This window comes from Oncorhynchus mykiss, chromosome 17, assembly GCF_013265735.2.
Source record: "Oncorhynchus mykiss isolate Arlee chromosome 17, USDA_OmykA_1.1, whole genome shotgun sequence".
NCBI lineage: Eukaryota > Metazoa > Chordata > Actinopteri > Salmoniformes > Salmonidae > Oncorhynchus > Oncorhynchus mykiss.
Genome location: NC_048581.1, coordinates 49,604,663 through 49,632,000, shown reverse-complemented (window position 1 = coordinate 49,632,000; position 27,338 = coordinate 49,604,663). Strand labels below are relative to the sequence as shown.

At 42.7% G+C, this 27,338-nt stretch overlaps 1 protein-coding gene across 1 annotated transcript in view; it reads right to left on the bottom strand.

Annotated features, from left to right (window-relative positions):
- LOC110494954 (voltage-dependent calcium channel subunit alpha-2/delta-3) overlaps positions 1 to 27,338 on the bottom strand; it is a 53,305-nt gene extending 25,967 nt beyond the window's left edge. The window contains exons 1-10 of the mRNA XM_021570293.2: positions 26,672 to 27,338; positions 25,380 to 25,461; positions 18,283 to 18,399; positions 15,730 to 15,789; positions 10,475 to 10,637; positions 9,025 to 9,156; positions 7,586 to 7,646; positions 7,095 to 7,245; positions 6,749 to 6,823; positions 6,560 to 6,649 (exon numbers count right to left, since the gene is read on the bottom strand). Of these exons, the coding sequence (XP_021425968.1) occupies positions 6,560 to 6,649; positions 6,749 to 6,823; positions 7,095 to 7,245; positions 7,586 to 7,646; positions 9,025 to 9,156; positions 10,475 to 10,637; positions 15,730 to 15,789; positions 18,283 to 18,399; positions 25,380 to 25,461; positions 26,672 to 26,793 (1,053 nt within the window). The 5' untranslated portion in view covers positions 26,794 to 27,338. The remainder of the gene's footprint in view (positions 1 to 6,559; positions 6,650 to 6,748; positions 6,824 to 7,094; positions 7,246 to 7,585; positions 7,647 to 9,024; positions 9,157 to 10,474; positions 10,638 to 15,729; positions 15,790 to 18,282; positions 18,400 to 25,379; positions 25,462 to 26,671) is intronic.

Below are 27,338 nucleotides of genomic sequence, written 5' to 3'. Positions count from 1 at the left end.
TCCAAACGAAAATGCTAAAAGTATTTGAAAGATTTCAAGTAGTGTTTGAGTATTTGAACCCAGGTCTGCTCTGAGACTCTGTGCCTGTCATCTCTGCCCGTGGCCGTGTAATAGCTGTTTTCACTGCTGATGTCTGATGATGTCTGATACTGGCGCCCGGCGTGCCCGCGGGCCCCGTCAGGGACTAAAACACAGATAATCTCTTTGTAAATAAACCGGGAAGTGCAGCCCACATGAATCTGATGGAAGAAGATGCATGGCGGTAATTAACTGGTTTATTGACCTGTGTGACAGAGGGAATGTGGAGAAATAGAGGTTTGTAAAGGGAGCGCCTTTATCGCCGTCCGAAAGCTGCTGAGCTGAGCACGACTCTGCTCCCAATACACACCAGCATAGCAAGAATGTGTGTGGACACACACACAGGATTACAATACCACACGGACTGTCTCTTTTGACACACACACCTCTTACACATCCATGCACAGTGGTCTCCGTACCCACTGCGGATTACCACAAGTTTTTTTTGTGTGTGTATTTTTTCACCTTTATTTAACTAGGCAAATCAGTTAAGGGCATTCTTATTTACAATGACAGCTTAGGAACAGTGGGTTAACTGCCTTGCTCAGGGGCAGAATGACAGATTTTTACCTTGTCAGCTCGGGGATTCGATCTAGCAACTTTTCAGTTACTGGCTCAATGCTCTAACCACTAGGCTACCTGCCGTCTTCCAAAAGTTGACCTTGCTCAGAGCATCCCTTCGAGCTAGGGAAAAGAGTTACTGTAGATATGTCAGAGAGACCTAGACGAACACAGCAAGTGATTTACATGTATTTTCTCAACAATATGGTCATCGCTAAACGCTTTGACACCGCAAGCCATTTTAAAGCTACGGCGGTTTGTCTGAGGCAAAGAATTGTATACCACCTAGACAGAACATAATGTTCACTATAATATTTAAAACAGATGCAGTGTAGAATACATGATTCCATGGTAGGGTCAGTGGTGTGGATCCATGGATGCCAAACAAATTGACCAGTATTTTGGGGTTTTAAACAACAAATAATTGATCGTTCATCTCTCTGTGTGTCATAATTTTCCGTCAATTCGCAAGAGGCTGAATGTGTCTCACAGGAGTTAACATTCGAGTGTGCAAAACAACGCCCTTCAGTCTCTCAACGTGTAGAGCGTCAATCTGGCGCTGTCTGGTCCAAACGAGGATGGCATTTCTGCTGCCCTTTGCATTGAAGGCAAGGGAAGCCAGCGAGCATCTGGGCTTCCTTGACGACAAAATAAAGTATAAAACATTTGCCATTCACAGCTCAACTGGGAATGGTCCTGGCGCACCAAAAATGGATTTGGATTTGGCATGACTCCTATCAAATCCCATTGAGACCATACGTCCTTGACAGAAAAAAAAATAGAATTGTTGCATCTCGCTGTGTTGTTGTCCTTCACTGGCTAGCTAGCTAGCTAAAATGGTCCCTTTTTCTAAATCAGCCATGGATGGAGCTAGGGATTTGGACTAATTCTCTGTTCTGGGCAATGATTATAATGGCGATTCTGATCCAACCATTCATTTATACATTGTTGTGCCCCTGGCCGGAGAGGACGGAAGTTCAATATGTAGCTAGATGTAGAAGGCTAATGTTAACTAGCTAACGTTGCCCATGAATGGAAGTTAGGCTAGCGAGTAAGCATTTTAACCAGGTAGCCTAGGACAACAAAACAATTAAAGCATGTACTGTATGACAGAGTGATAGACCGTTTCGTCAACATGAAAGAGAGGAGGATGGTATTGACGTTTCTCTACAATTAGAGTGAGTCAACATGTTTTTCTACTTGCACTTGGCTTCCCAAGTGATTTTACCAGTGGTGGAAAAAGTACCTAATTGTCATACTTGAGTAAAAGTAAAGATACCTTAATTGAAAATGACTCAAGTAAAAGTCACCCAATAAAACACTACTAGAGCAAAAGCCTAAAAGTATTTAGTTTGAAGTATACAGACAATTCGGAAAGAGTTCCTCATTTTGTCACTTTACAGCCTTATTCTAAAATGGATTCAATCGTTTTTCCCCTCAATCTACACACAATACCCCATGACAAAGGAAAAACAGGTGTTCGATTTTTTTTGCAAATGTATAAATAACCTGAAATATCACATTTACATAAGTATTCAGACCCTTTACTCAATACTTTGTTGAAGCACCTTTGGCAGCGATTACAGCCTTGAGTCTTCTTGGGTATGACACTACACGCTTGGCACACCTGTATTTGGGCAGTTTCTCCCATTCTTCTCTGCAGATCCTCTCAAGCTCTGTTAAGTTGGATGGGGAGTGTCGCTTCACAGCTATTTTCAGGTCTCTCCAGAGATGTTTGATTGGGTTCAAGTCCGGGCTCTGGCTGGGCCACTTCAGGGCATTCAGAGACTTGTCACGAAGCCACTCCTGCAATGTCTTGGCTGTGTGCTTAGGGTCATTGTCCTGTTGGAAGGTGAATCTTCACGCCAGTCTGATGGCCTGAGCGCTCTGGAGCGGGTTTTCATCAAGGATCTCTCTTTACTTTGTTCTGTTCATCTTTCCCTCGATCCTGACGAGTCTCCCAGTCCCTGCCGCTGAAAAACATCCCCACAGCATGATGCTGCCATCACCAGGTTTCCTCCAGACGTGACGCTTGGCATTCAGGCCAAAGAGTTCAATCTAGGTTTCATTAGACCAGAGAATCTTGTTTCTCATGGTTTGAGAGTCCTTTAGGTGCTGTTTCACAAACTCTAAGTAGGCTGTCATGTGCCTTTTACTGAGGAGCGGCTTCCGTCTGGCACTCTACTATAAAGAACTGATTGGTGGAGTGCCGCAGAGGTAGTTGTCCTTTTGGAAGGTTCTCCCATCTCCACAGAGGAACTCTAGAGCTCTGTCAGAGTGACTATCACCTCCATGACCTCGGTCACCTCTATGATCAAGGCCCTTCTCCCCTGATTGCTCAATTTGGCTGGTCGGCCAGCTCAAGGAAGAGTCTTGGTGGTTCCAAACTTCTTCCATTTAAGAATGATGGAGGCCACTGTGTTCTTGGTGACCTTCAATGCTGTAGACATTTTTTAGTACCCTTCCCCAGATTTGTGCCTCGACACAACCCTGTCTCGGAGCTCTATGGACAATTCCTTCGACCTCACGGCTTGGTTTTTACTCTGACATTAACTGTCAACTGAGGGACCTTATATAGACAGATGTGTGCCTTTCCAAATCATGTCCAATCAATTGAATTTACCACAGGTGGACTCCAATCAAGTTGTAGAAACATCTCAAGGATGATCAATGAAAACAGGATGTACCTGAGCTCAATTTCGAGTCTCATAGCAAAAGGTCTGAATACTTATGTAAATTATGTACTTTTTAATTAATACATTTTCCCTGACAACCATTACTTATTACATTTTGAATGCTTAGCAGGACAGGAAAATGTTCTAATTCACACAATTATCAAGAGAACATCCCTGGCCATGCATACTGCCTCTGATCTGGTGGTGGCACTAAACACACATGCTTCATTTGTAAATGATGTCTGAGTGTTGGAGCATGCCCCTGGCTATCTGTGCCGTCTGGTTTGATTAATATAAGGAATATTAAATTATTTATACTTATACTTCTTATACTTTCAATTTATACCTTTTTTTTAACTTACGCATATTTTAGCTATTACATTTACTTTTGATATGTTTTCCTAGTCAATCTCCACACAATACCCCATAATGATAAAGCGAAAACAGATTTCTAGAACATTTTGGAATACCTTATTTTATTTAGGATTGTCGTGAAGTAAAAGTGAAAGTTGACAAAAATATGAATAGTAAAGTAGAGCACAGATAGCCCCCCAAAACTTCTTAAGTAGTACTTTCAAGTATTTTTACTTAAGTACTTTACACCACTGGATTTTACCCACAAACCGCTACTGGGTAGGATACGAGGGTTGACAAATGTGGAGATTATGGGATGATGGTGATGATCAATATTATGGTCAAGGTGTGTTTATGCTCAGACCCACGGTCCTGCTTCTAACAGAGAAACACACAAGCACCTTCAGGAAACCATAGTCTTGAGAATGCTGCAGTGTACTCCACTCCAGAACTAGTCAATCGCCTCCTACCTTCGATCTGCCCTGCGATAAACCAGAGAGAAAAATGGCTCTAGCCCAGTCAGTATCCATTCCATCCATTCACCAAGGTGGTAGCCTGGCCTACTGTAACAATGCATTTCACACTGGGCTTATTGGCCAACTGATTACCATATTCATTGGACTAGCTTCAATGAATCGTACCAATGCAGACATTGAAGCCGTGCTCCCGGGACTCTGCGCGTTGCGGCGGACCGCTAGCCTGAAAACAGAGAGATAAAAGGAGAGCAGAGAGGTCTTATCTCCACCGGCTTTGTGTTCCAATCATCCTCCTTATTAATCAGCACCGTTAATTACAGTCATTAATCACCTTCAGAATCGACGTGTCTGTGTTCGCTGGGGGTGGAACGGAGGATAGCGGGGATTGCAGTGAAGCGTTTCGAACGGGGAAAACGGGGAGGAGACGCGCTGTACTCAGAGCTTGAGAATAAGTAGGTACACCTTGCTGGAGTGTACTGATGTTGCTTGTTTTCATCATTCAATTAGGTTGGGACATGAAACTATTGTGCCTGAACTAATTGCCTTTCTACTCAAACTTCTCTGGCTTGTACCCAAGAGTGTTTACGTATTTGTTGTTCAATCAAGTAAAAAGTCATTCTGGAAAGTCCAAGACGCATTTGAGAACCAATTTGTGTTTAAGGTTTTGTGTTGTGTGTTTCATCCGCTCTACATAGTAGACATTTGCTGAGTTGAATATTACATTATGTGTGATGTTCATGATGTGGATACACAGATATGGCACATGTAAGACGCACAGTTGAAATCGGAAGTTCACATACATCTTAGACCAATACATTCAAACTCAGTTTTTCAAAATTCATGACATTTAATCCTAGTAAAGATTCCCTGTCTTAGGTCAGTTAGGATCACCACTTTATTTTAAGAATGTGAAATGTCAGAATAATTATTTATTTAAGCTTTTATTTCTTTCATCACATTCCTAGTGGGTCAGAAGTTTACATACACTCAATTAGTATTTGGTAGCATTGCCTTTAAATTGCTTAACTTGGGTCAAACGTTTTGGGTAGCCTTTCACATGCTTCCCACAATAAGTTTGGTGAATTTTGGCCCATTCCTCCTGACAGAGCTGGTGTAACTGAATCAGGTTTGTAGGCTTCCTTGCTCGCACACGCTTTTTCAGTTCTGCCCACACATTTTCAATAGGTTTGAGGGCAGGGCTTTGTGATGGCCACTCCAATACCTTGACTTTGTTGTCCTTAAGCCATTTTGCCACAACTTTGGAAGTATGCTTGGGGAAGGTAATTTGGTCCATTTGGAAGGTCATTGTCCATTTGCTTCAATATATCCACATCATTTACCTTCCTCATGATGCCATCTGTTTTGTGAAGTGCACCAGTCCCTCCTGCAGCAAAGCACCCCCACAACATTATGCTGCCACCCCCGTGCTTCACGGTTGGGATGGTGTTCTTCAGCTTGCAAGCATCCCCCTTTTCCTCCAAACATAGCGATGGTCATTATGGCCAAACAGTTCTGTTTTTGTTTCATCAGACCAGAGGACATTTCTCCAAAGAGTACGATCTTTGTCCCCATGTGCAGTTGCAAAATGTAGTCTGGCTTTTTTATGGCGTTTTTGGAGCAATGGCTTCTTCCTTGCTGAGCGGCCTTTTGTACCTGTTTCCTCCAGCATCTTCACAAGGTCCTTTGCTGTTGTTCTGGGATTGATTTGCGCTTTTCGCGCCAAAGTACGTTCATCTCTAGGAGACGGAACGCGTCTTCTTTCTGAGTGGTATGACGGCTGCGTGGTCCCATGGTGTTTATACTTGCGTACTATTGTTTGTACAGATGAACGTGGTACCTTCAGGCATTTGGAAATCGCTCCCAAGAATGAACCAGACTTGAGGAGGTCTACAATTTTTTTTCTGAGGTCTTGGCTGATTTATTTTAATTTTCCCATGAGGTCAAGCAAAGAGGCACTGAGTTTGAAGATAGGCCTTGAAATACATCCACAGGTACACTTCAAATTGACTCAAATTATGTCAATTAGCCTATCAGAAGGTTCTAAAGCCATGACATCATTTTCTGGAATTTTCCAAGCTGTTTAAAGGCACAGTCAACTGAGTGTATGTAACTTCTGACCCACTGGAATTGGGATACAGTGAATTATAAGTGAAATATTCTGTCTGTAAACAATTGTTGGAAAAATTACTTGTGTCATGCACAAAGTAGATGTCCTAACTGACTGGCCGAAACTATAGTTTGTCAACGGGAAATTAATGGAGTGGTTGAAAAACGAGTTTAATGACTCCAACCTAAGTGTATGTAAACTTCCGACTTCAACTGTAGCTACTGTATATTTCTTTGTGCAATGTCTGTGGTGAACGAATGAATGAATGAATTAACTTTTACAGTGTTAAAGTCGGAGGCTGAACTTACATCATTTAAAATGGTGAACGCTTCGGTCAGAGCATCACCCAGCAGACCAATCCCTTTGGCGAACAGCTTGTCCAGATGTTCTCGGAAATGCTAACAGATAACATAGGAAGTGGCAAACATGATATGATCTACATACAATCGTGTGTGTGTGTGTGTGTGTGTAAGTGTGTGTGAGAGAGGGGAACTTACAGCTTTATTATTTCTGTCTGCTCGTACCAATGTACCGTTCAGACAAGGCTCCACATAGTGCATCTCCTGATTGTACTGTGAACACATATGGAGAGGGTTAGATATGAGTGGAATGATACATGAAGTGCACACACATACACACACACACACACACACACATTGTGCAGGAAATTCTAGACATACCTATTCATCCATTGTCATTGTTTTAGATAAGAGGTTGACTAATCATCATAAACACGGTATAGAAAAACGAGCTGTAGAAACACCTTATTTTACTCAAATAAACAGATAAGTTTACACACACACAAAATCCCACCCCCACAAACAGGTCATTAATGATACTGACAGCGATGATGTTGAAGAAGTCGTCGTCTCCCAGTGTGTCCAGTATAGAGGAGACCGTCTGTCTGGCAATGGTCAGTCTCAGGCCCTTCATACTGCCACTAACGTCCACCAGGATCACCATGTCTTTAGGAGACGTCGCTGCCTGGATGTACCTGAGCAAGGAGGGATGATAACCTAGTATCCACACAGTAGCCCAACATTGGATCTATCTATCCATCAAATACATGGGAGTATAGCAAGTGCGTGGATAACAACACACAACCCGTTGCCCAACCTAGGACTGCAATGCAGCAAACATTGACTGGAATCAATTTACTGTAGCGGAGCCAAAGCAACACACAACAAATGGACAATGTACGTGACAGGGTTCAAGACTTGCCATACTGTACTCTGCACAAACGTCTTGATATGGACATCAAACTGTAGGCTACAGGGCAAGAGAGGAAGCCGTGTTCTAATTGGCTAATGTTGACCTATTGTGAAAAAGCATACCACTTCCTGTTCCTGCAGTCGAAGGCGATGACCCCGTGTTCGTCTGGATGCCATTTGACCCCTGCAACCATAAGGAGAAAGACACGTAGCTAGAGACACAAAGCACCATGTTTAAGTCATACGGAGTGTAAGGATGTGCCAGAGTCAACTATGGGCTGCACATTGCCTGTAGAAATGGCGGTTAAACATGTCTCCGTTTCTTTCATTGCTACTCAATAAAAATTAGAAAGGAGAGTCGGGTCTAAGGATGCCAGATCCCTGAAGGGCACAGTGCTATGCTAGTATGTCCTACACTCTAAAGCAGGCCTGGGAAATTCCAGTCCTCGAGGGCCTGATTGGTGTCACAGTTTTGCCCCAGCCCCAGTTAACACACCTGACTCCAATAATCACCCAATCATGAGCTTCAGTTTAGAATGCAATTTGATTAATCAGCTGTGTTTGCTAGGGGTGGGGTAAAAGTGTGACCCTGCTCTAAAGCCTCATTCACATTGCTGAGCAGTCTGGACGTCATTCATTTCAATGGGGATCGTCCACAACGGAGTGGTACCGCAGCTCCCCCTTGCGGTTGAAGGCTCCTTTGCAAAACGGATGTCGCATGCTTCAAATTTTTCCAAACTTTGAGTTGTCTTCAATGCAGCCAGAGAGGAAGAGGCGAAGTGAGAGGGATAACTGTGTCCATAATCTGTTTTAGTGAATAGTGAATACTATTTTAATAGTAATGTTAAATTGACTGTTGTCTCACATTTTATTTTATTGTGATGTTAATGACTTTTGTTTTTGATGAGAATTGTTAAGTGGAGGTCACTAGCGACACTATCTTCAACTTAGCCTAGCTTTTAGCTAGCTAGCTGCTCTGATAACTAGCTTGACTTGCTAGAAAGTTAGAGAAACAAGTTGAGGAAAAAGTAACTAAACAAAACATTTATCACCTGAAACAATATAATACATTCCAGCGGAATGAGATTGTGTGAAGATGACAACGTCATGAAACACGTCATGATGTGTACGGGGCATAGCACTACACTAGCCTGACCTAATGTAGGACATCATCCACTGTCATCCACAGTGGTGAATGACTTTAAATGATATGACTACAATGAGAAGGGGACGCATTTCTGTATCACCACTTATTGGCCATCTTTGTGGTGTTACAGTAGGATATAGTACTGCAGTCAGCCCTGTGGCTGTCTGATGGTGCTGTAATGATCCAATATCTCTGACTGCCATTGCTCTGGACTGCTTTGTGGTATGCCGCTGCTGGACTCACGCATTCGGATTAATTTGCTATATGCATCCTCTCTGACGGTCTGTAAAATTACAACATTAGCAAAATCACCCTTTTAGTGATTCCATTTCATTTCCCCGCAGTTCGTACAGTGACTGCTCCCAGCACCTCCCCCACACACGCACACACTTAGACGCACAGACACACAACTCACCGGGATACTGCCTAAAGAAGCCCTTGGCACTGCCAAAGTACTGCCATATCAGGGATGGATCTTTTTCAAAGTTATCCACAAACACTTTATTCAAGGCCTCTGACCAGTACACCCCATTCACTATGGCTGGATCTGAGTGAGAGAGACAGAGAGACAGTGAGCAGGAGAGAGAGAGAGAGAGAGAGAGAGAGAGAGAGAGAGAGAGAGAGAGAGAGACAGACAGACAGACAGACAGACAGACAGACAGACAGACAGACAGACAGACAGACAGACAGACAGACAGACAGACAGACAGACAGACAGACAGACAGACAGACAGACAGACAGACAGACAGACAGACAGACAGACAGACAGACAGACAGACAGACAGACAGACAGACAGAGAAAGAGAAAGGAGAGGGGAGGGGAGGGGAGAGGGGAGGGAGACAGAGTGAGTGAGATAATAACCAGGTAATAATGATCATCATCACCATTAACACTGAACACAGGTGTGCTGGACCGTTAATCTTTGGCCCTTATTGACCCTGCTGGTGGAGGGACATTGAGGTTGACAAAATACTGTCCTCCCGTCCTTCTGCTGCATGGCCTCCACATACATACACACACACAGAGACACAAACGCACACACAAACACACACACACACAGCCAAAGCAGAGACTGATCCTGTCAGGGAGCCTCTCATTGTGCCAAGAACAAAGGGGGAGTGTGAAGCGCTGATGAGGCCATTATATCCAAAGGAAAGAGGTCATTATATCCAGAGAAAAGTCAGCCAGGACTACACAGAGAGGCCACACACTGGGCTAGAAAACAAATAACAGTCAGTCACTACAAGAGAAAAAAAATAAACATCCCTTCCTCACTCCTCTCGTCACTCACTCATGCTGTGACTGCTCTCTCTATCGTCGGGCCATTATGGACCACACACCCTCCAGTGATACCGACACGGCTAGAGCACTGCACTTCATTCTCACCATGCAGGGTCAGGGTCCATTCCATTCCATTGAAAATATATGGCACGTTTCAGTTGTTTTAATTCAAATTTTTGAATTTGACATGAAATTGACCACAAATCAGCTTCTCATTCAATTGAAAATATTTGTATTTTCACTGAAGGGCAAATCTGTTCCCGCCATGCACCCCCTCCTTTCTCATCTCTTGTGGGCATGCCCCTACTTTTGCTGTATCCATTTTTTGCACACAGTGGTGTCTGAGTGTCCCTACCTTTGTTGTAAATGTTGGTGGGCACCCGGACCACAATGAGGCTTAGATCTACCCATACACTTTATTTCCAGTAGGCTCTGTTGGGTGTTTGTGATGGTGTGTGCTGTTGAACGTACCTTTGCTGTACACGTCGGTGTGCGATGTTGAACGTACCTTTGCTGTAAACGTTGGTGTGTGCTGTTAAACGTAGCTTTGCTGTACACGTCGGTGTGTGCTGTTGAACGTACCTTTGTTGTACATGTTGGTGGGCACCTGCACCACACTGAGGCTGAGGTTGACTGACAGGTTGTTGAAGTGGTCGTTGGGTTCCAGAACGAACTCGCCTCCCAGCTCCACATTGTTGCCCTCCTCATCCACCTCATTGATCAGCACCGCGTTAAAGTACTCATACTGAGGAGAGGGAAATAATCCAGACCGTAATGATAGAAGTAACATTGAGTTAGCATCAGCACCGCGTTGAAACACTCATACTTGGGAGGAATAGACAGTACACAAGTGGAGGCTGCTGAGGGGAGGACAGCTCATAGTGATGGCTGGAATGGAGTCAATGGAACGGTTTCAGCCACGTGGACGGCAGGTAGCCTAGTGGTTAGAGTGTTGGACTAGTAACCGAAAGGTTGCAAGATCAAATCCCTGAGCTGACAAGGTAAAAATCTGTTCTTCTGTATAGGGCAGTTAAACCACTAGGCTGTCATTGAAAATAAGAATTTGTTCTTAACTGACTTGCCTAGTGAAATAAAGGTCAAATATGCTTGATACCATTCCAATGACTCCTTTCCTGACAATGTTATGAGCCAGCCTCCACTGCAGCGTACTCAGAGTTTGCCAAATGGCACCTAAAGACTCTCAGACCAAGGGAAACAAGATTCTCTGGTCTGATGAAACCAAGATTGAACATCTCTGGAGAGATGAAAATAGCTGTGCAGCAACGCTACACGTCCAACCTGACAGAGCTTGAGAGGATATGCAGAGAGGAATGGGAGAAACTGCCCAAATACAGGTGTGCCAAGCTTGTAGCGTCCTACCCAAGAAGACTCGAGGCTCTAATCGCTGCCAAAGGGGCTTCAACAAAGTACTGAGTAAAGGGTCTGAATACTTATGTAAATGTGATATTTACATTTGTTATTTGTAATAAATAAAAAACAGTTTTTGTTTTGTCATTATGGGGTATTGTGTAGATTGTAGATTGATGGGGGGGGGGAAACGATTTGATCCATTTTAGAATAAGGCTGTAACGTAGTAACAAAATGTGGAAAAAGTCAAGGAGCCTGAATACTTTCCGAATGCACTGCATATAGAGTTACAAATCCAATAATCAGAACAGTGCTGCATTGAAGTACTCACACTGACTAGGGGAAACGGCAGAGTTAACATTCAACTCAACAACCAGTTTCAATAGCCTTGTAGCTATAAAGTCGTACTTTATTTATCTTGACAACCCAGACCCTGATGAGAAAAACACAGAAGTGTTGCATAAACGGAACATCCTTTGTGATGAGGTCAGAATACAATAGAGGTGCGTTCAGACTGTGCATTTACACAGTAACTAGAGTCAAGTTCAGCACTCTCTTGGAGATGTCTCAAATGGAGTGGATGGTACAGTGTAGCAGACTAGCAGTGGTGGTTAGCTCTGCTGCTCGGCACTCTGGACGATGGGGGTTAAGGGAACAATCAGACTTCTCTGTAGTGTAACTCTGCCGTGTGATTGGCCTGTCCTTCACAGGGAACCTGCTTAGAGGAGAGACTCTCTCATTCTTTCTAAGCAGCCCGGATTTGGCTCTGGCTGTGGACTGACGGGGCCCCCTGTTTGCCAGTGTGGTGCTGGGGGGAGGGATGGGGGGAGGGAGCTGGAGAGGGGAGGTGTGATGGACTCTGTGGCGTACTCTGGGAAGGCCACGCCGGCATCACCATAAAGCAGGGCCTGACAGCTCATATCACGCCTGAGCGCCCCTCTGACTGGCCGAGGCGGGGGGAAGGGAGGAGGAGGGAGGAGGAGGGAGGAGGGGAGGAGAGAAATGTGCACGCTCAGCAGAAGTGATCGTGCTGTAGAGAAAGAGGGCCGTTAACCATCAGGGTTATTACTGTAGTACAGAGCAGGAGTAGAGTAGAGCAGGGCCAGGCTGGGCAGGGGACACTGCGGCTCCACGCCCGAGACGCTCCACTGACTCTTCATGTAGGTTACTGTACACCACAGCAGTGAGATTGGGCCTACACTCTTAGAAAAAAGGCGCAATCTAGAACCTAAAAGTGTTATTTGGTTGTACCCGTAGGAGAACCCTTTGAAGAATTGTTTTTCCACAGAGGGTTCGACATGGAACCCAAAAGGGTTATACTTGGAACCACAAAAGGATTCTACCTGGAACCATAAAGGGTTCTCCTGATTTCTAAGAGCGTACTGTACCAGGGTTGGCAGCATAGGCAGGCATAGGTGGGTCTAATCCCCTTTTCACATTATTGCGCAACCCTGATTTTTCACAATGTCCTTTCCAGTACAGTTCCATGCAACAACTATGGATGGATACGTAACCGGGCCAGGCACAGTACAGCTTGGCTTGGCTTGCCTCGGCTTGGCTTGCCTCAGTAGTGTATAAAGGGTATAACTGGTCTAAAACCGGGCTGACTCGGCTCATGTGTTCCCTTTTCTTAGTCGACCCCATCTTGGAGGTCAGTGTATCGCCTATGAGAGTGTCTCAAGTCTCTTCAATGAGACCCCATGCTTCGTCGTGGCCATTTGATCCTCAGACTGAAGGTAGGCAGCCAGAAATTAATGAGACTTCTCTGCAATAGTAACAGGCTTCCCACAAAGTTTTCAAAAATACTGTCTGTAGAAAAAGACTGTCGATTAATAAATGTAATGATATTTACAGGCCCGTGTTCTAATATTATTTCCCAGCTATAAGCAATCCCTCTGGTTACACACTGGTTGAATCAACGTTGTTTGCACATCACTGCAATGAAATTACATTGAACCAATGTGGAATAGACTAGACGTCTGTGCCCAGTGGAATGTAACATTGTTAGATTTTTTGAAGTCTTATGTTGAAGCAAATACACTGTAGCCTATATGCAGCCTACTTTATCGAGTGGAAATTCAAACAGACGAAAACGAGGCTACATAAAAAAAACAGCGTTAAGGACATTAGATCATTTTATAACATCAAACTCTGTGACGCGTCATTTCATCAACCTATTGCCGTTTTCTGACACCGTGCATTTTTCACGCACCATTTCCCGAATTCACTATTGTCTCGTTTTAAGAGGGTGTAGTGTTTTACATTGACCCGTGTTAGGTTTTACAGACAGGGTTTAAGGACGTGCAGGTGACAGACAACATGGTATACCTGCAAGGTGAACTCTCTCAACCACTGTATCCGCTCAGTAGCCCCTAGGTTATCGATAACAGATCCCACAAAATAATAATGTATTTTTACTGTTGTGTCATTTTATGTTAGATGTCTCTCTGCAATGTAGGTTTAATTGTTGAATAAGAGATACGTGTTTTGTAAGCCGTAGACGTTTATGAGGCTTTAAAATAGTCTGGCTACTTTTGCTGATAATAAATACACATCAGACCTTGTTTTGCAGTTCAAAGCAGGCTATGCTTTGAAGGGGGGGGAAAAATCTGGTTTAGCCTACTCTAGATCTCTAGATCAACGATTAGCAATTCTGAAAATCTTTTACGACAGTTTTCTAGAGAGACGTGGAGCTGCGGGGTAGCCTACACTAGATATTTACAATGAAGAATAAGCGTTAGGATTTCTACAATGAACATGCGGGCATGAAGTTGCAGCAAGTTCACTGTAAAATAAGTAGCCTGAATAGAGCCTAAAGGAAATAACGAAAGTACATGTTTTGACGTAATAATAACCACGTGAGAGATCGATGCACGTTATTCGCCAATAGGTTGCATCTCATATAGCGTTAACAAAGGGATGAATTTGGTCACCATTTCAAATAACACCAAACAATGCTTATCTAAAATAGTGGCCCTGTTAAGTACGCACTAAAATGTCAGCTAAACAATCAGTAACAACTTTCAAAAGCTGTGAAAATGTGTTACAAAGCTTGTGTAAGCATGTGTAGCTTATTGTAAACGTGTAGGCCTATACTGTAAATACAGCGTATGTGTAGCCTAAATATAACACCCATAAAAATAAAAAAAACAGGAAACCATATTCCCAATGACAATATGCTATTAAATCATAAAACAATACAATAACGTTATGTACATTCATATATCACCAGAGCAAGGAACATACATAATCATCTGGATACATGTAATCAGAGTGTTATCCCCAAACTGGAATAAGTGCAGAGTAATGAAGAATAATAACATGGAAATATGGAGAAGGAAATGTGGTCCTATAATGGCAATAATGACCTGCTCGACCTTCTTCCAATGCGTTCATATAATCACCAGCGAAACAAACCCTGCAAACCATGGGGTGATCACAAAGTATTCATAACGCAAATGCGTCTATTAACTGGGAAGTGTGGCGCCATTATTTCAAAGTGTTTTTGTTGCCCGAGTGAGTTTCTAATCTTCAGGAGGAAATGTGGAACAATGCACTGTGCATAAGAGTTGCATTAATCTTTGTCTACTGGGAAGAGGGAGAGGGGGGGGGGGGGGGGGGGGGGGGATAGAGAGACAGAGGGAGGCAAGCAGGGTCCTGTACATTCTCAGTGTTACAGAATTACTGCAATCCCACCGCATAGGAAGAGGAGGCTCACTGCGCCAAGGAAAAGGGAAAAGAAGCCAGTGATAACAGCTGTACTGTCCTTTAAAGAGCACAATGGCCTATGACGAGCTGTACAATACACCTGCATGAGAAGTTGGAAACCACACCTGAACAGATGCCGCAGCACACACAATGGGAATATTAAATTCTCTCAAATTCCATAAATGTACGAGTATGTATGAATGTATGAACATTTCCTGTATGAAGTGAGCATATCCCGAAGACACAGCTGAATTGTCGTAGCATGACAATCCAATAATTTGTTTGTGCAGCATTACGTCTCATATCAGTGTACAATTTATATCACTATGCTTCGTTAGAAGACAAAAAAAAAAAAAAGTTCCTTGAGTGTGAAATTGCATTTCGGACTTGTCAAAAGAAGAAGTACCCCATTATTGCTAATGGTGCAGTTACAGAACATTATGATATAATATGAGTCCGTTGTGGTTTGTCAGTGGGCGCTGAACTTGAATATTTGGCTTGTGTTTTTCCCAACAGCAGTTTACTGGAACTGTCGCCACTCCCTCTTCAACAGGCTACTTATAAATGATGATTACGCTGTCAAATAATCAGTGAGTTATGACAGCCGCAGTTTGGTATGGCGTTCGTCAATGTATGCAGTGTTAGCTTATTAAAATGCGTCATTTATCATCACTGTGACAGGGTATTCATGCGAATGACTGTCAATGCCAGCAGACACTATACTGTCCTTAACCCCCCCCCCCCCCTCCCATCCGTCTTACCTGCAGCTCTGGATCCTCCTCGTGCTGTAGATGGGCCTCCTCTGCTGCCTCCACCAGCCGCTGAAGGAGGGAGAAAAGGGAGAGATAGGGGAGGAGTGGAGATAAGGGGAGGGACACATAGGGGAAGCATAAGCACACCAGCTCAACTCAAAGTCATCACCCATGTCCAAGAGTTATTTGACCCCCGACAATGTCAGACCGTCTCAGTAGCTTCTAGTTCCCACCAGCCTTCTGCAGGGAGACATTAACTCTGCTGTAACAGAGGGCCAGAGAGCTGAGGGCTAAGGAATGGTCTTGACTGCATGGCTGCCTGCCTGGCTGTTTGGAGCACAGAGACATAAGCCTGCTCTAGTCCAGTCTCCCTTCCATGTCTTGCACTATTCTATATATTTTTCCACATTTCGATATTTCTGAAAACTAATGGCTAGACAATTTGCTGTGTTGTATTACTTTTCACATCAGTGTCCTATTTACATTTATGCTTCGTGACACCTGAGAAGACAAACCAACGTTCCTTGAGTGTGAAAATGCATTCAGGACTTGTCATAAGGTGAAGTACCCCATTATTGCTAACGGTGCAGTTACAGTATATTGTGATATTGTATGAGACCATTGTGGTGTGTTAGTGGACGCTGACCATGGTGCTGAATATACAGTTGTGTTTTTCTAATAGCAGTTTAACCCGAAACTGTCGCCACTCCCTCGTCAACAGGCTATTTGTGAATAATTATAGCGATATGTTGATGCTATTTAGTGATGCTCATGCTCTTCGGTCGATGGATATATTCTTAATCCACTTTAAATGATATTCCTGATGCTACCCTCCCAGGATAAGGTTTCTTCAACACAGTTATATCAATAACCTGCCTCAAACGAAAGACCCCCTTGCTGTTGGAAACAACATGAAACTTGTAGCACTAGGCCTATTTTCTGTAATATTTTTCTGTGATAAGATTTTCCCATTCACGTAGGCTACTGTAGGCCGAGGTCTATATTTCTGCCTCGAAAGGCACCCACGGAAAGTCGTGCGTTCAGTGAGATGCTTGATTGTCATATGGCCCAGCGTAGAACCGGATCTCATAACACGCAAAACCTTATATAGCCTCCTTGAAATGTGCTTGCCTGCGTGAGGAAATGCCGGCTGAACACCACAGTCATCGTCGCGGTTCTGGAACAGGTCATTAATAACTGTCCAGCACATCAAAATAGCTGCAACGCAAACAGAAAATGGCGGCATGGCATGGCGTAAACACTTTTGTGACAGTTAAACTTAATTTATTTTCATACCGTTGCGTTTCAGTCGTAGATGGTGTCGTCAGCAATACAGGCATAATGAAATAAATAGGAAACCTCAAGCCGCTAAATGCAAACAAATGTTTCTCCAGGCCTAGGTTATATTTTTGTGTGCAAATGACAAGATGCCAACATATGCTATTGGGTGGTCTTTCAAACCATATCAAATTAGTCTTACTGCCGAAAGGCAATTTCAAAACAGGTAGCCTACCTCTTAAATCAAACACGCACGGCTCGCAAGGACTAGGTCAATATCATAAAGACAAATTACATCATAATTATTTAATTTTCATTTCGAATAGGCTACGCCACGACGCAGGTATAATGTGTCAGTTAGTGACCATTGGAATTTCTCTAACTGGATATAACATCTCGACTGCTGCCAATTTTTTTTCATATTATAAAAAATATGTTTGTATAATTTTCATCCGACGAATATAGGCCTCCAATAATTTTAAATATGTCCAAGCAATTTAGTAGCCTGGGCTACATTCAAATAATGAATGTGTTTACAGAGAAAGCATTAGTCCAATTTGCAGCACTGTAACACATAGATTGAAATTCTGCCTAATAAATAGGCCTAGAGAATGATAAAGGCAATGGGCACACTATGTAGAATTACAACCATGCAAGTAATACAGCCCGGCGCGGGGAAATCTGGCTGTGCGAGATAAACGCTATCATCTCACACCACTCAACTGGGGTTAACTATTAAAATAGGCTACTTGCACCTCTCCTCTCAAGCCCAATATACATTTCCAACGGCTATATATCTGTCTCAGGAGAATGTCTTGTAGTAAATAGCATACCGCCGCTGGATAAAATGCAACACTAGTGTAATTTAAACCCGTGTTATGAATAGAAATACCCACAAAGCAGAAAGTGTGAGGAGGAAAAACGAAAAATACATGTCTGACCACTGAAATATGCTTACAATTGGTTATAACAGCTTCATGATCATTGATAGGCCTGTAACAAAAAAATGCCAACGATACAAAACGTGATAATAATCATAATAATAATAACAATACATCTAGATAATCTGTTGATCATTTTATATAGCCTAAATCTAGATATTTTCTTCACCTGCTTGCGGTGCATGTCTGCAGCTGAGGCTGAGAAATAACAGAATGTCTGATATTTTTCTGAATTACTTTTAAGTCTCCTACTCTCAGTAGTCTACATTAGGTCTACTTCCAGAAAACACCGCAAAAAGCACGTGGATGATAGATAAAAGGACAGATATGCGACAGTACATACCCGCATGGCCTCCTTTTTCATCCGGAACATTTCCTCCATCTTCTTTGCGAGAGTTTTGACCACTTTCATGCCATCAATTTCTTCCACTCGGACGGACTTCTCAAATTCTTTATATTTCTGTAAATGACAGAGAGAAAAAATACATGTTTTAACTCTCTAACATTTTGATACTGAACGAATAATCATCTTATGTTTGTGCACAGTTCACATACTACTATTACACACGGAGGCTTCTAGGCTATGTCAATTATTTCACTGATAGATGTGAACAAAATGTGAACAAAATGTGAACAAAATGTAAACATGTTACAATAACTCAAAGCAACTGAACTCAAAGTTTATTGGTCACGTGCACAGGATACGGGGCGGCAGGTAGCCTAGTGGTTAGAGCGTTGGGCCAGTAACCGAAAGGTTGCAACATCGAATCCCTGACCTGACAAGGAACAAATCTGTCGTTCTGCCCCTGAACAGGCAGTTAATCCACTGTTCCTAGGCCGTCATTGAAAATAAGAATTTGTTCTTAACTGACTTGCCTAGTTAAATAAAGGTAAAATACAGGGTGTCAATGGTAAAATGTGTGTGTGAGAATCACAAGTACATACTGTACATCTCATGTCAATGAGGGGGGGGTAAGCCAATGTGCCCTTTGTTTTAGTAACAGAGAAGGTGAGGTGAGCCTTGCACACACACACACACACACACACAAACGTCACATCTGATGAAGAAAAAGCCTTCCCACTGGGCACAAACCGGTTTAAGGAACGTTGTTTCATTTCAATGAAATTACGTTAAACCAACGTTGAATTGACGTCTGTGTCCAGTGGGGTACTACATCTCAGAGAGTGGCTTGCAAGACCCAGTCTCAGATGATTGGCTGATAAGATGGATCCTGTTTCATTGAATTGATTGATAGGTTATCTTGTCTCAGTAATTGGTTGACAAGCTGTGGCTCTGTCTCTGATTGGCTGCTGGGTGGCCTGGGAGTGAAGGCCATGCACGGTTGGAGGGTAATTGAAATGAAGTCAAAGCACAAGAGAAAGATAATAACATGTCAGGCTTGGGAGGTTCTGGATAATGAACTAGACTTCACACAATGCTGAGTCTGCAGGATACACTGCACCTGCACTGGGACAGAACAAAGCCCAGCAAAACACACAAAGAGAATAGAACAGAACATTTAAAAAAGGTACACACACAAAGTAATAATCACAGTATAACCTGCACGTCTCTCACCTCACACACACACACACACACACACACACACACACACACACACACACACACACACACACACACACACACACACACACACACACATACACACACACACACACACACACACACACACACACACACACACACACACACACACACACACACACACACACACAGTATATATTCCAAAGATACACATTCAAAGAAAGAAACACATCACACACACACACAAATCCTAGTACATGAGGCAACAAATTACCTAGGGAAAGGAAGAGTATGTGCAGGCAGTGGAGCAAAACAGTTCATTTCACGCCTGTCCTCCCTGCCTCAGCACCCCCCACCTCCAGTCATCGGGGCGAGGTTAAACCCCATCCATCAATAGAACTGAGTATGATTATTGATTAAGGTAATGACTTATGTGTAGATGAGGCCTGAATGAACCCAAGCCTGAGGAGTCAAAACACACACACACACACACACACACACACACACACACACACACACACACACACACACACACACACACCACAGTGTCTCCATTCTGTGTCTGTAGTCCTGTTCTGTTGCCCACACAGCAGCTCAGCCCTGTGTGGAAAAATGCTAATTCCCCATAAAGCACCCAATGATCATCCTTAATGATCAGCCCTTACCATTGAGACGTTTCTCTCTCCATCTCCCTCACTGGCTGCTAAGAGAGGAAGAGGCCTGCTGATTGGATGTAATGTGTTCTGAACCAGTCACGCTTCCTTGAACCAGAACATGAGGAAAGTGCTTACATTGGCAGAAAGGAAAACAACTGCCGGGGACATTTGACTTCAGAGTGTTCTGTTCTCACACAAGTCAACAGAGAATCAGCTGTGGGTGTTACGCAGTTAAAATAGTAGGGAAATGTTGGGTGTATTTTTATTTTATTTTTAAATCTCGGAAGCACACGCTCATCCAACACACACACACACACACACACACACACACACACACACACACACACACACACACACACACACACACACACACACACACACACACACACACACACACACACACACACACACACACACACACACACACACACACACACACACACCACCCATATCTTGCTACAGAAGTGTGTACATTGCTAGCGCTAGCAGTGTTAATGGTAATAGAATTGCAGCAGCAGCCTGGTGCTGAGCTGAGCTCCTCCTTATCACACACATGCAGTGAGGCTGATGAATGGAGTTGGATGGGGATATTTATCTCCTCGCATTTATCACCACTGAGTTCACACACAATCACACACAATCACACAACATATCTCACCAGCAGTATACAGTATGCAGTATGCACTGTATGAATGTAACAGATCAGGGTCGTATCAACTAGAAACCAAATGGAAGAAAACGGACTGAAACAGGAAGGGACTATCTGAACTTGTCCAATAAGATAACTGTTAATTTCATTGCAAGACGTTTTCCATTGCAAAACTGTTTGCTACGGTTTATTACGGTGTGCAATAATGAATACGACCCATGTTTTCATCTGTCTCCGGTAATCCACTATTTCTGGCTTCAATCCAACTCATTTTTAAACCCCTGCAGGTCTGGAATAATAGAATTACAATTCATTTCACTGTTTCATTAATAGCGCAATTGAAGGTAATTGAGCATAAAAATCTGTAGGAATAAAATTATTATCTACATCCAGGTGTATGCACATAGGGCAGAGTTCCAATTCAATCTGTCTGCGTACTTAACCCAGACTTTCTGATCAAGTGTACACATTAATGCCCAGTTCTAATCCTGTGTGTATACTACAGTATAAAGTGTCTTCAGAAAGTATTCACCTCTCTTTACTTTTTACACATTTTGTTGTGTTACAGCCTGAATTTAAAATAGATTCAATTGAGATTTTGTGTCACACAATACCCTATAATGTCAAAGTGGAATTTTGTTTGTAGAAAAAATGTAGAAATGAATAAAAAAATTGTAAAGCTGAAATGTCTTGAGTGAATAAGCATTCAACACCTTTGTTATGGCAAGTATAAATAAGTACAAGAGTAAAAAACGGGTTAACAAATCACATGGACTCCTTCCGTGTTCAATAATAGTAGTTAATATGATTTTTGAATAACTACCACGTCTCTGTACCACACACATACAATTATCTGTAAGGTCCCTCAATCGAGTAGTGAATTTCAAGCGCAGATTCAATCACAAAGACCAGGGAGGTTTTTCAAAGCCTCTCAAAGAAGGGCACCAATTGGAAGATGTGTAAAAAAAAACATGCAGATGCTGAATATCCCTTCGAACATGGTGAAGTTATTGATTAGGCTTTGGATGGTGTATCGATACACCCGGTCACTACAAAGATACAAGCGTCCTTCCGAACTCAGTTGCAGGAGAGGAATGAAACTGCTCAGGGATTTCACCAGTGGCGGCTCGCCCGTTAGAGTGTTAGGGGCGATGCCCCACTTGTGATTGGTAAAAAAATAAAAAAGTTTAAAACTTTTGATTAGTCAAAATAAATACACAATATTTTCATACAAAAATCTAGATTATATAACTAATGCGAACATTGCTTGGATTGTGTTGCCAGCTATTTGCTATGAAGGGGAACTGCCCCAATGAAATCGCAGGATTTCATATCGCAGGATTTCAAATCGCAGGATTTCATAGTATGAATTATAGCAGCACCAAATAAATGGACCGTCCTGGGGCGCTCAAATGTGCATTCAGTCAGATCTTCTGGGTCTGCTCTAGTCTCCTCCCAATGAGTCTCTCGCGCCAGATGGCTTACTTCCGCACCTGACTAGATCTGCTCCATCAGGTACAAGTTGTAATTCACTTGTAAATAAATCATCCTAACAGTCATGGGAGCCTGGGACCTGATAAACTGGACAACTACATCCAGCAAGAGTGGAAGGACAGAGGGATATACTAGCTAGAACCTTCTTATTGAAGATGTGGTGGGACAAAAAAGCACGACCAATTTTATTGTTTCCCCCGATGTTGTTTGTCAGGTTCTACTGTAGGTGACAGGGCGTGTGTGGACTAAAACAGCACAAAACCGGGTGTATTACAAAGCACGATCAAATTAATTAGCCAGCTACAGTAATTTTTGAGAAACATTGAGAAATAGTTTGGTCAATTTCTGGGGTTAAAATGAATCAGTTATGTACCTTTATTAAGCTTGCTTTTGTTAGCTCCCCTGCCAATTTCAAGTCTTTCTTAACTCATATCTGACTAACTTGGAAATATGAAGCTATTTCAGAATGAACGTAAACTGGCTAGCGCATCATGTGTTGTGACCTTATGTTAGCTGTCTATCCCCTTTTAGATCATGTGTTTTCACTTATTGCATCTGCGTTCGTATTGCGTTTTCTCTGGTGCACTCGTTCATTCGTGAACTGGCTGCTCTAATCTGTTCAAAACAGTGGCAGCATGTGCAGCAGGGGTCATTCGGTTTTTGACATGCAAAAGTGAAACAGGTGTATTTGTGCTGTTGTTCAAATGCTCAGATGGCTTCATATATCGTCCCAAAGAAACTACCGCTAGTTCAAAAACTTGGCATCATATCACTGTCAAGCTGCTTGGTCGACAACTCCAACCACCTGGCGCCCTGGGTATTCAGCCAATCCATTTTAAAACCGTTAAGAGTTTAATAGTTGTGATTTGAGAAAACTGAGAAAACTGATCAACCACATTGTAGTTACTCCACAAGACTAACTTCAATTACAGAATGAAAAGAAGGAAACCTGTACAGAGTACAAAATATTCCAAAACATGCATCCTTTTTGCCACAACTATTTTGCAAAAAATGTGGCAAAGAAATTAACTTTTTGTCCTGAACACAAAGCATTATATTTGAGGAAAATCCAACACATCACATCACTGAGTACCATTCTTCATATTTTCAAGCATGAGGGTGGCTGCATCATGTTATGTGTATGCTTGTTATCGAAATGGCCTAAGGAATCTTTCAGGATAAAAAGAAACGGTATACAACTATAAGCACAGGCAAAAATCCTAGAGGAAAACTTGATTTGTGCATGATTCGTACAGTCTGCTTTCCAACAGACACTGGGAGACGAATTCACCTTTCAGCAGGACACCAACTTAAAAAACAGTTGCTTACCAAGATGATATTGAATGTTCCTGAGTGGCATAGTTACAGTTTTGACTTAAAATCATCTTGAAAATATATTGCAAGACATGAAAATGCCTGTCTAGCGATGATCAACAATCAACTTGACAGAGCTTGAAGAATTTTGAATTAGAATATTGGGCAAATATTGTACAATTACAGGTCTCCAAAGCTCTTAGAGACTTACCCAGAAAGACTCACAGCTGTAATCGCAGCCAATGGTGCTTCTACAAAGCATTGACTCAAGGGTGTGAATACTTACGCAAATGAGATATTTCCGTATTTCATTTTCAATACATTTGCAACAATTTAAAAAAATCACGTTTTCTATTTTTCATTACGGGTTATTGTCTGTAGACGGGTGAGAAAAACAAGAGATTAAATCCATTTTGAATTCAGGCTGTAACACAACCACATGTGTAATAAGTCCAGGGGTGTGAAGACTTTCTGAAGGTGCTGTACATAGTGCTCAGACTCCATAATGCCAATAACACTGACCACATTGCCAAGAGAACACACATGCTTTTCTTTTAACGTAACCTATCAACATTACAACCACACAAACAATAGATTGCCAATGGAAACACCAAGGAACACATCTTATTGTTAAAAGAGTTTGCCCTCCCTGAAGTACTGTGAGACACACACAGGCCCAGCCAGAGCCCTGGCTCCCGCATTAGGGTTTCAAAATTCTGGTTCATTTTTGAAGATTCACAGATTTTCCAGAAATCCTGATTGGAAGATTCACAATTTTCTGCTTATTTCCTTTAATCTTCCAATTGAGATTCCTGAAAAACTGGGCATTTTGGGAAAGCTACTGGAAACTTTCAACACTGACCAGCATGCATTGCCTCCACTTGGATGACAGGTGCTGTAGTGTACACAACAGTACCTCTTTTCACACTGGAGAGCCCACATCTGCCCCCAAGTGGTCATTTACTTTCACTTAGGGGGTTTTCTGCAAACCCATCTCTCTTTATCTCTCTCTCTCTCTTGTTCCCTCTACCCCCCCCCCCCTCACTCTCATAACCCCACCTATCGCCTCCAAACCCATCTCTCTTTATCTCTTTCTCTCTCTTGATCCCGCTATTGCCCCCCCCCCCCCCCCCCCCCCCCCCCCCCCCCCCCCCCCCCTCTCTCTGAACCCCACCTATTGACTCCAACCCATCCCAGCCTATTCCACTCCACACACTTGTATTAAATGTGTCTCCTTGTCCCATTCATATCCTGGGGTTGAAACTCTTGACTCCAGAGAGTGAACTGGAAATGAGATTAGAGAAGAAACAGTGCTGTGGTTAATGGGCCATGTCCAGTACACACACACGCACGCACGCACGCACACACACACACACACACACACACACACACACACACACACACACACACACACACATACACATACACATACACACACATACACACACACACACACACACACACGGGCCTCTGTACACACCTGAGTCCTTTCTGACCCAACATCCATATTTAACTGGGACACAGAATTGTATCAGCAGTCATTAAAGGAGTATGCAGCATTACAGCGTACAGTGTGTGGTGTGTGTGTGTGTGTGTGTGTGTGTGTGTGTGTGTGTGTGTGTGTGTGTGTGTGTGTGTGTGTGTGTGTGTGTGTGTGTGTGTGTGTGTGTGTGTGTGTGCGTGCGTGCTTGCGTGCGTGTGTGCATGAGCTCACCATAACGTGAAAATGTGTGTGTGCGTGGGCAGGAATGAGTATAAGGAAGATTGAGGGAAGAAAGAGATACCTTCTGCAGCAGCTGGGATCCAGAGTATTTTGCAGAAATTGATTTAATTTCTCCACCAAACGCTGAGGCCCATAACTTCACCCTGGAAGCGAACAGAACATTTCTACATTGTGATATTTTGGTATTTTAACAGGTGAAAATAGTTGACTTGGTGAGATCACACACATTATGTCAGTAAGACATTTCAAATCAAATCTCTACGCATGAAATCATAGATCCATGGATATCTAGATAAAATCATAGATCCATGGATATCTAGATAAAATCATAGATCCATGGATATCTAGATAAAATCATAGATCCATGGATATCTAGATAAAATCATAGATCCATGGATATCTAGATAAAATCATAGATACATGGATATCTAGATAAAATCATAGATCCATGGATATCTAGATAAAATCATAGATCCATGGATATCTAGATAAAATCATAGATACATGGATATCTAGATAAAATCATAGATCCATGGATATCTAGATAAAATCATAGATCCATGGATATCTATTGTCTGTGTGTCATATGGCTGAGGATAAACTATGTTCTTGAAGATACTCCTGTTCTCGAAAAACCACAAGACCCTCATATAAGAAATAAATTGTTGGAGCGTGTTGAGTTTGAGCTGAGAGGACCGAGTCCACCAACAATAAGGCAAATGCTCTACATTGTAGACAAGTACTTCATTCAATGTAGCTGTTTGCTAATGTTTATTTGGTGCGTATTGATGTGCTATAAACTGATCATTTATGTGGAGAAAGTGGATGCAAAATGTTGCCCAAGTCTTCCCAAGTAGCCTTTAGACTGTTTCAGACTGTGGTGTCTCAATGCAGTCAGGCTTAACCTGGAACATGAAAATGGCAAGTGCAGTATTGTGTATAGCAGCGATTTTAGACATATGTGTATCAAAGACAACACTATGTTTAAAATAAAGACATCTGTAGGCTACATTTAAATGGTGTGTACTTATTATCCATGTGTTGATTTGAGCTATTATTTTTTATCATGCCAGATATTATAGGGTAAAGAGTACGCCCATTTTTTAAATGTATTTATTTGGACACCAACACTAATAAATAATTTACAAACAACATACATTATTATTATTATTATTATTATGCTTGTTGTTGTTACAATGTTACATGCTGCTTGTTTACATTTGTTTATATAACAAGTCCACTACTTACACACTTCAGGTAATCTAGAAGCTGAAAAACTCAGCAATATGCAGAGGTGTGACTTACTGAGTACCTGAAAGGTTGTAAAATATGGATATGAAACCTTCCACTCACACTGAGAGAGGAATCCCTGGCTGGGACCCCATCACCTCTACCACCGTGCCCAGCATAATCCAGGACAGAAGGAAGCTGGCGCAGCACACGTGTGGAAAGAGGATCCTCCAATTCCACAGCATCTTCACGAGTCTTCCCGACAACCGAACCCGGTACAATGGCACGCGCAAGCTCTTCTTTTACTAGTCCCGAAAACGCACTCAGCGCGAAAAGCAGCACATACAGACCCGGCACATTCGTGCCGCCTCCCTCGCGCCAGTCCCGCGTCCAAGGTGCCAGTTGTCACTCCTGAAGGGACCCGCGTGCTGAAGGAGATGGTTGAACTATGAATGTCGGTACAGGGAGGAACAGCAAGAGACTCAAGTCAAGCCTCCATTTCTGGAAAACATTACAATTGCTGTTATCGTCTCTCAAGCAAATGACGATATTCTCTCGTGGGGATTTTCCCAGATTTGCGGAGCTCAATCTGAAAACCACCTCAGTTGCTATCCCAGGGAACACTGGGGGAGTAAAACGAGGTGTTGCAGGTAGAGCAAAGAGCGCGAAGCAGGGCGCGAGAGAGCATGAGCGAAAAGAACCAATATGTGTGTGGGGGGTAACCTAGCCGCATCACTTGCTGTAAGAACCCCGGAAAGAAGGTGAAAAGGTGAAGAGGTAAAACACGAAA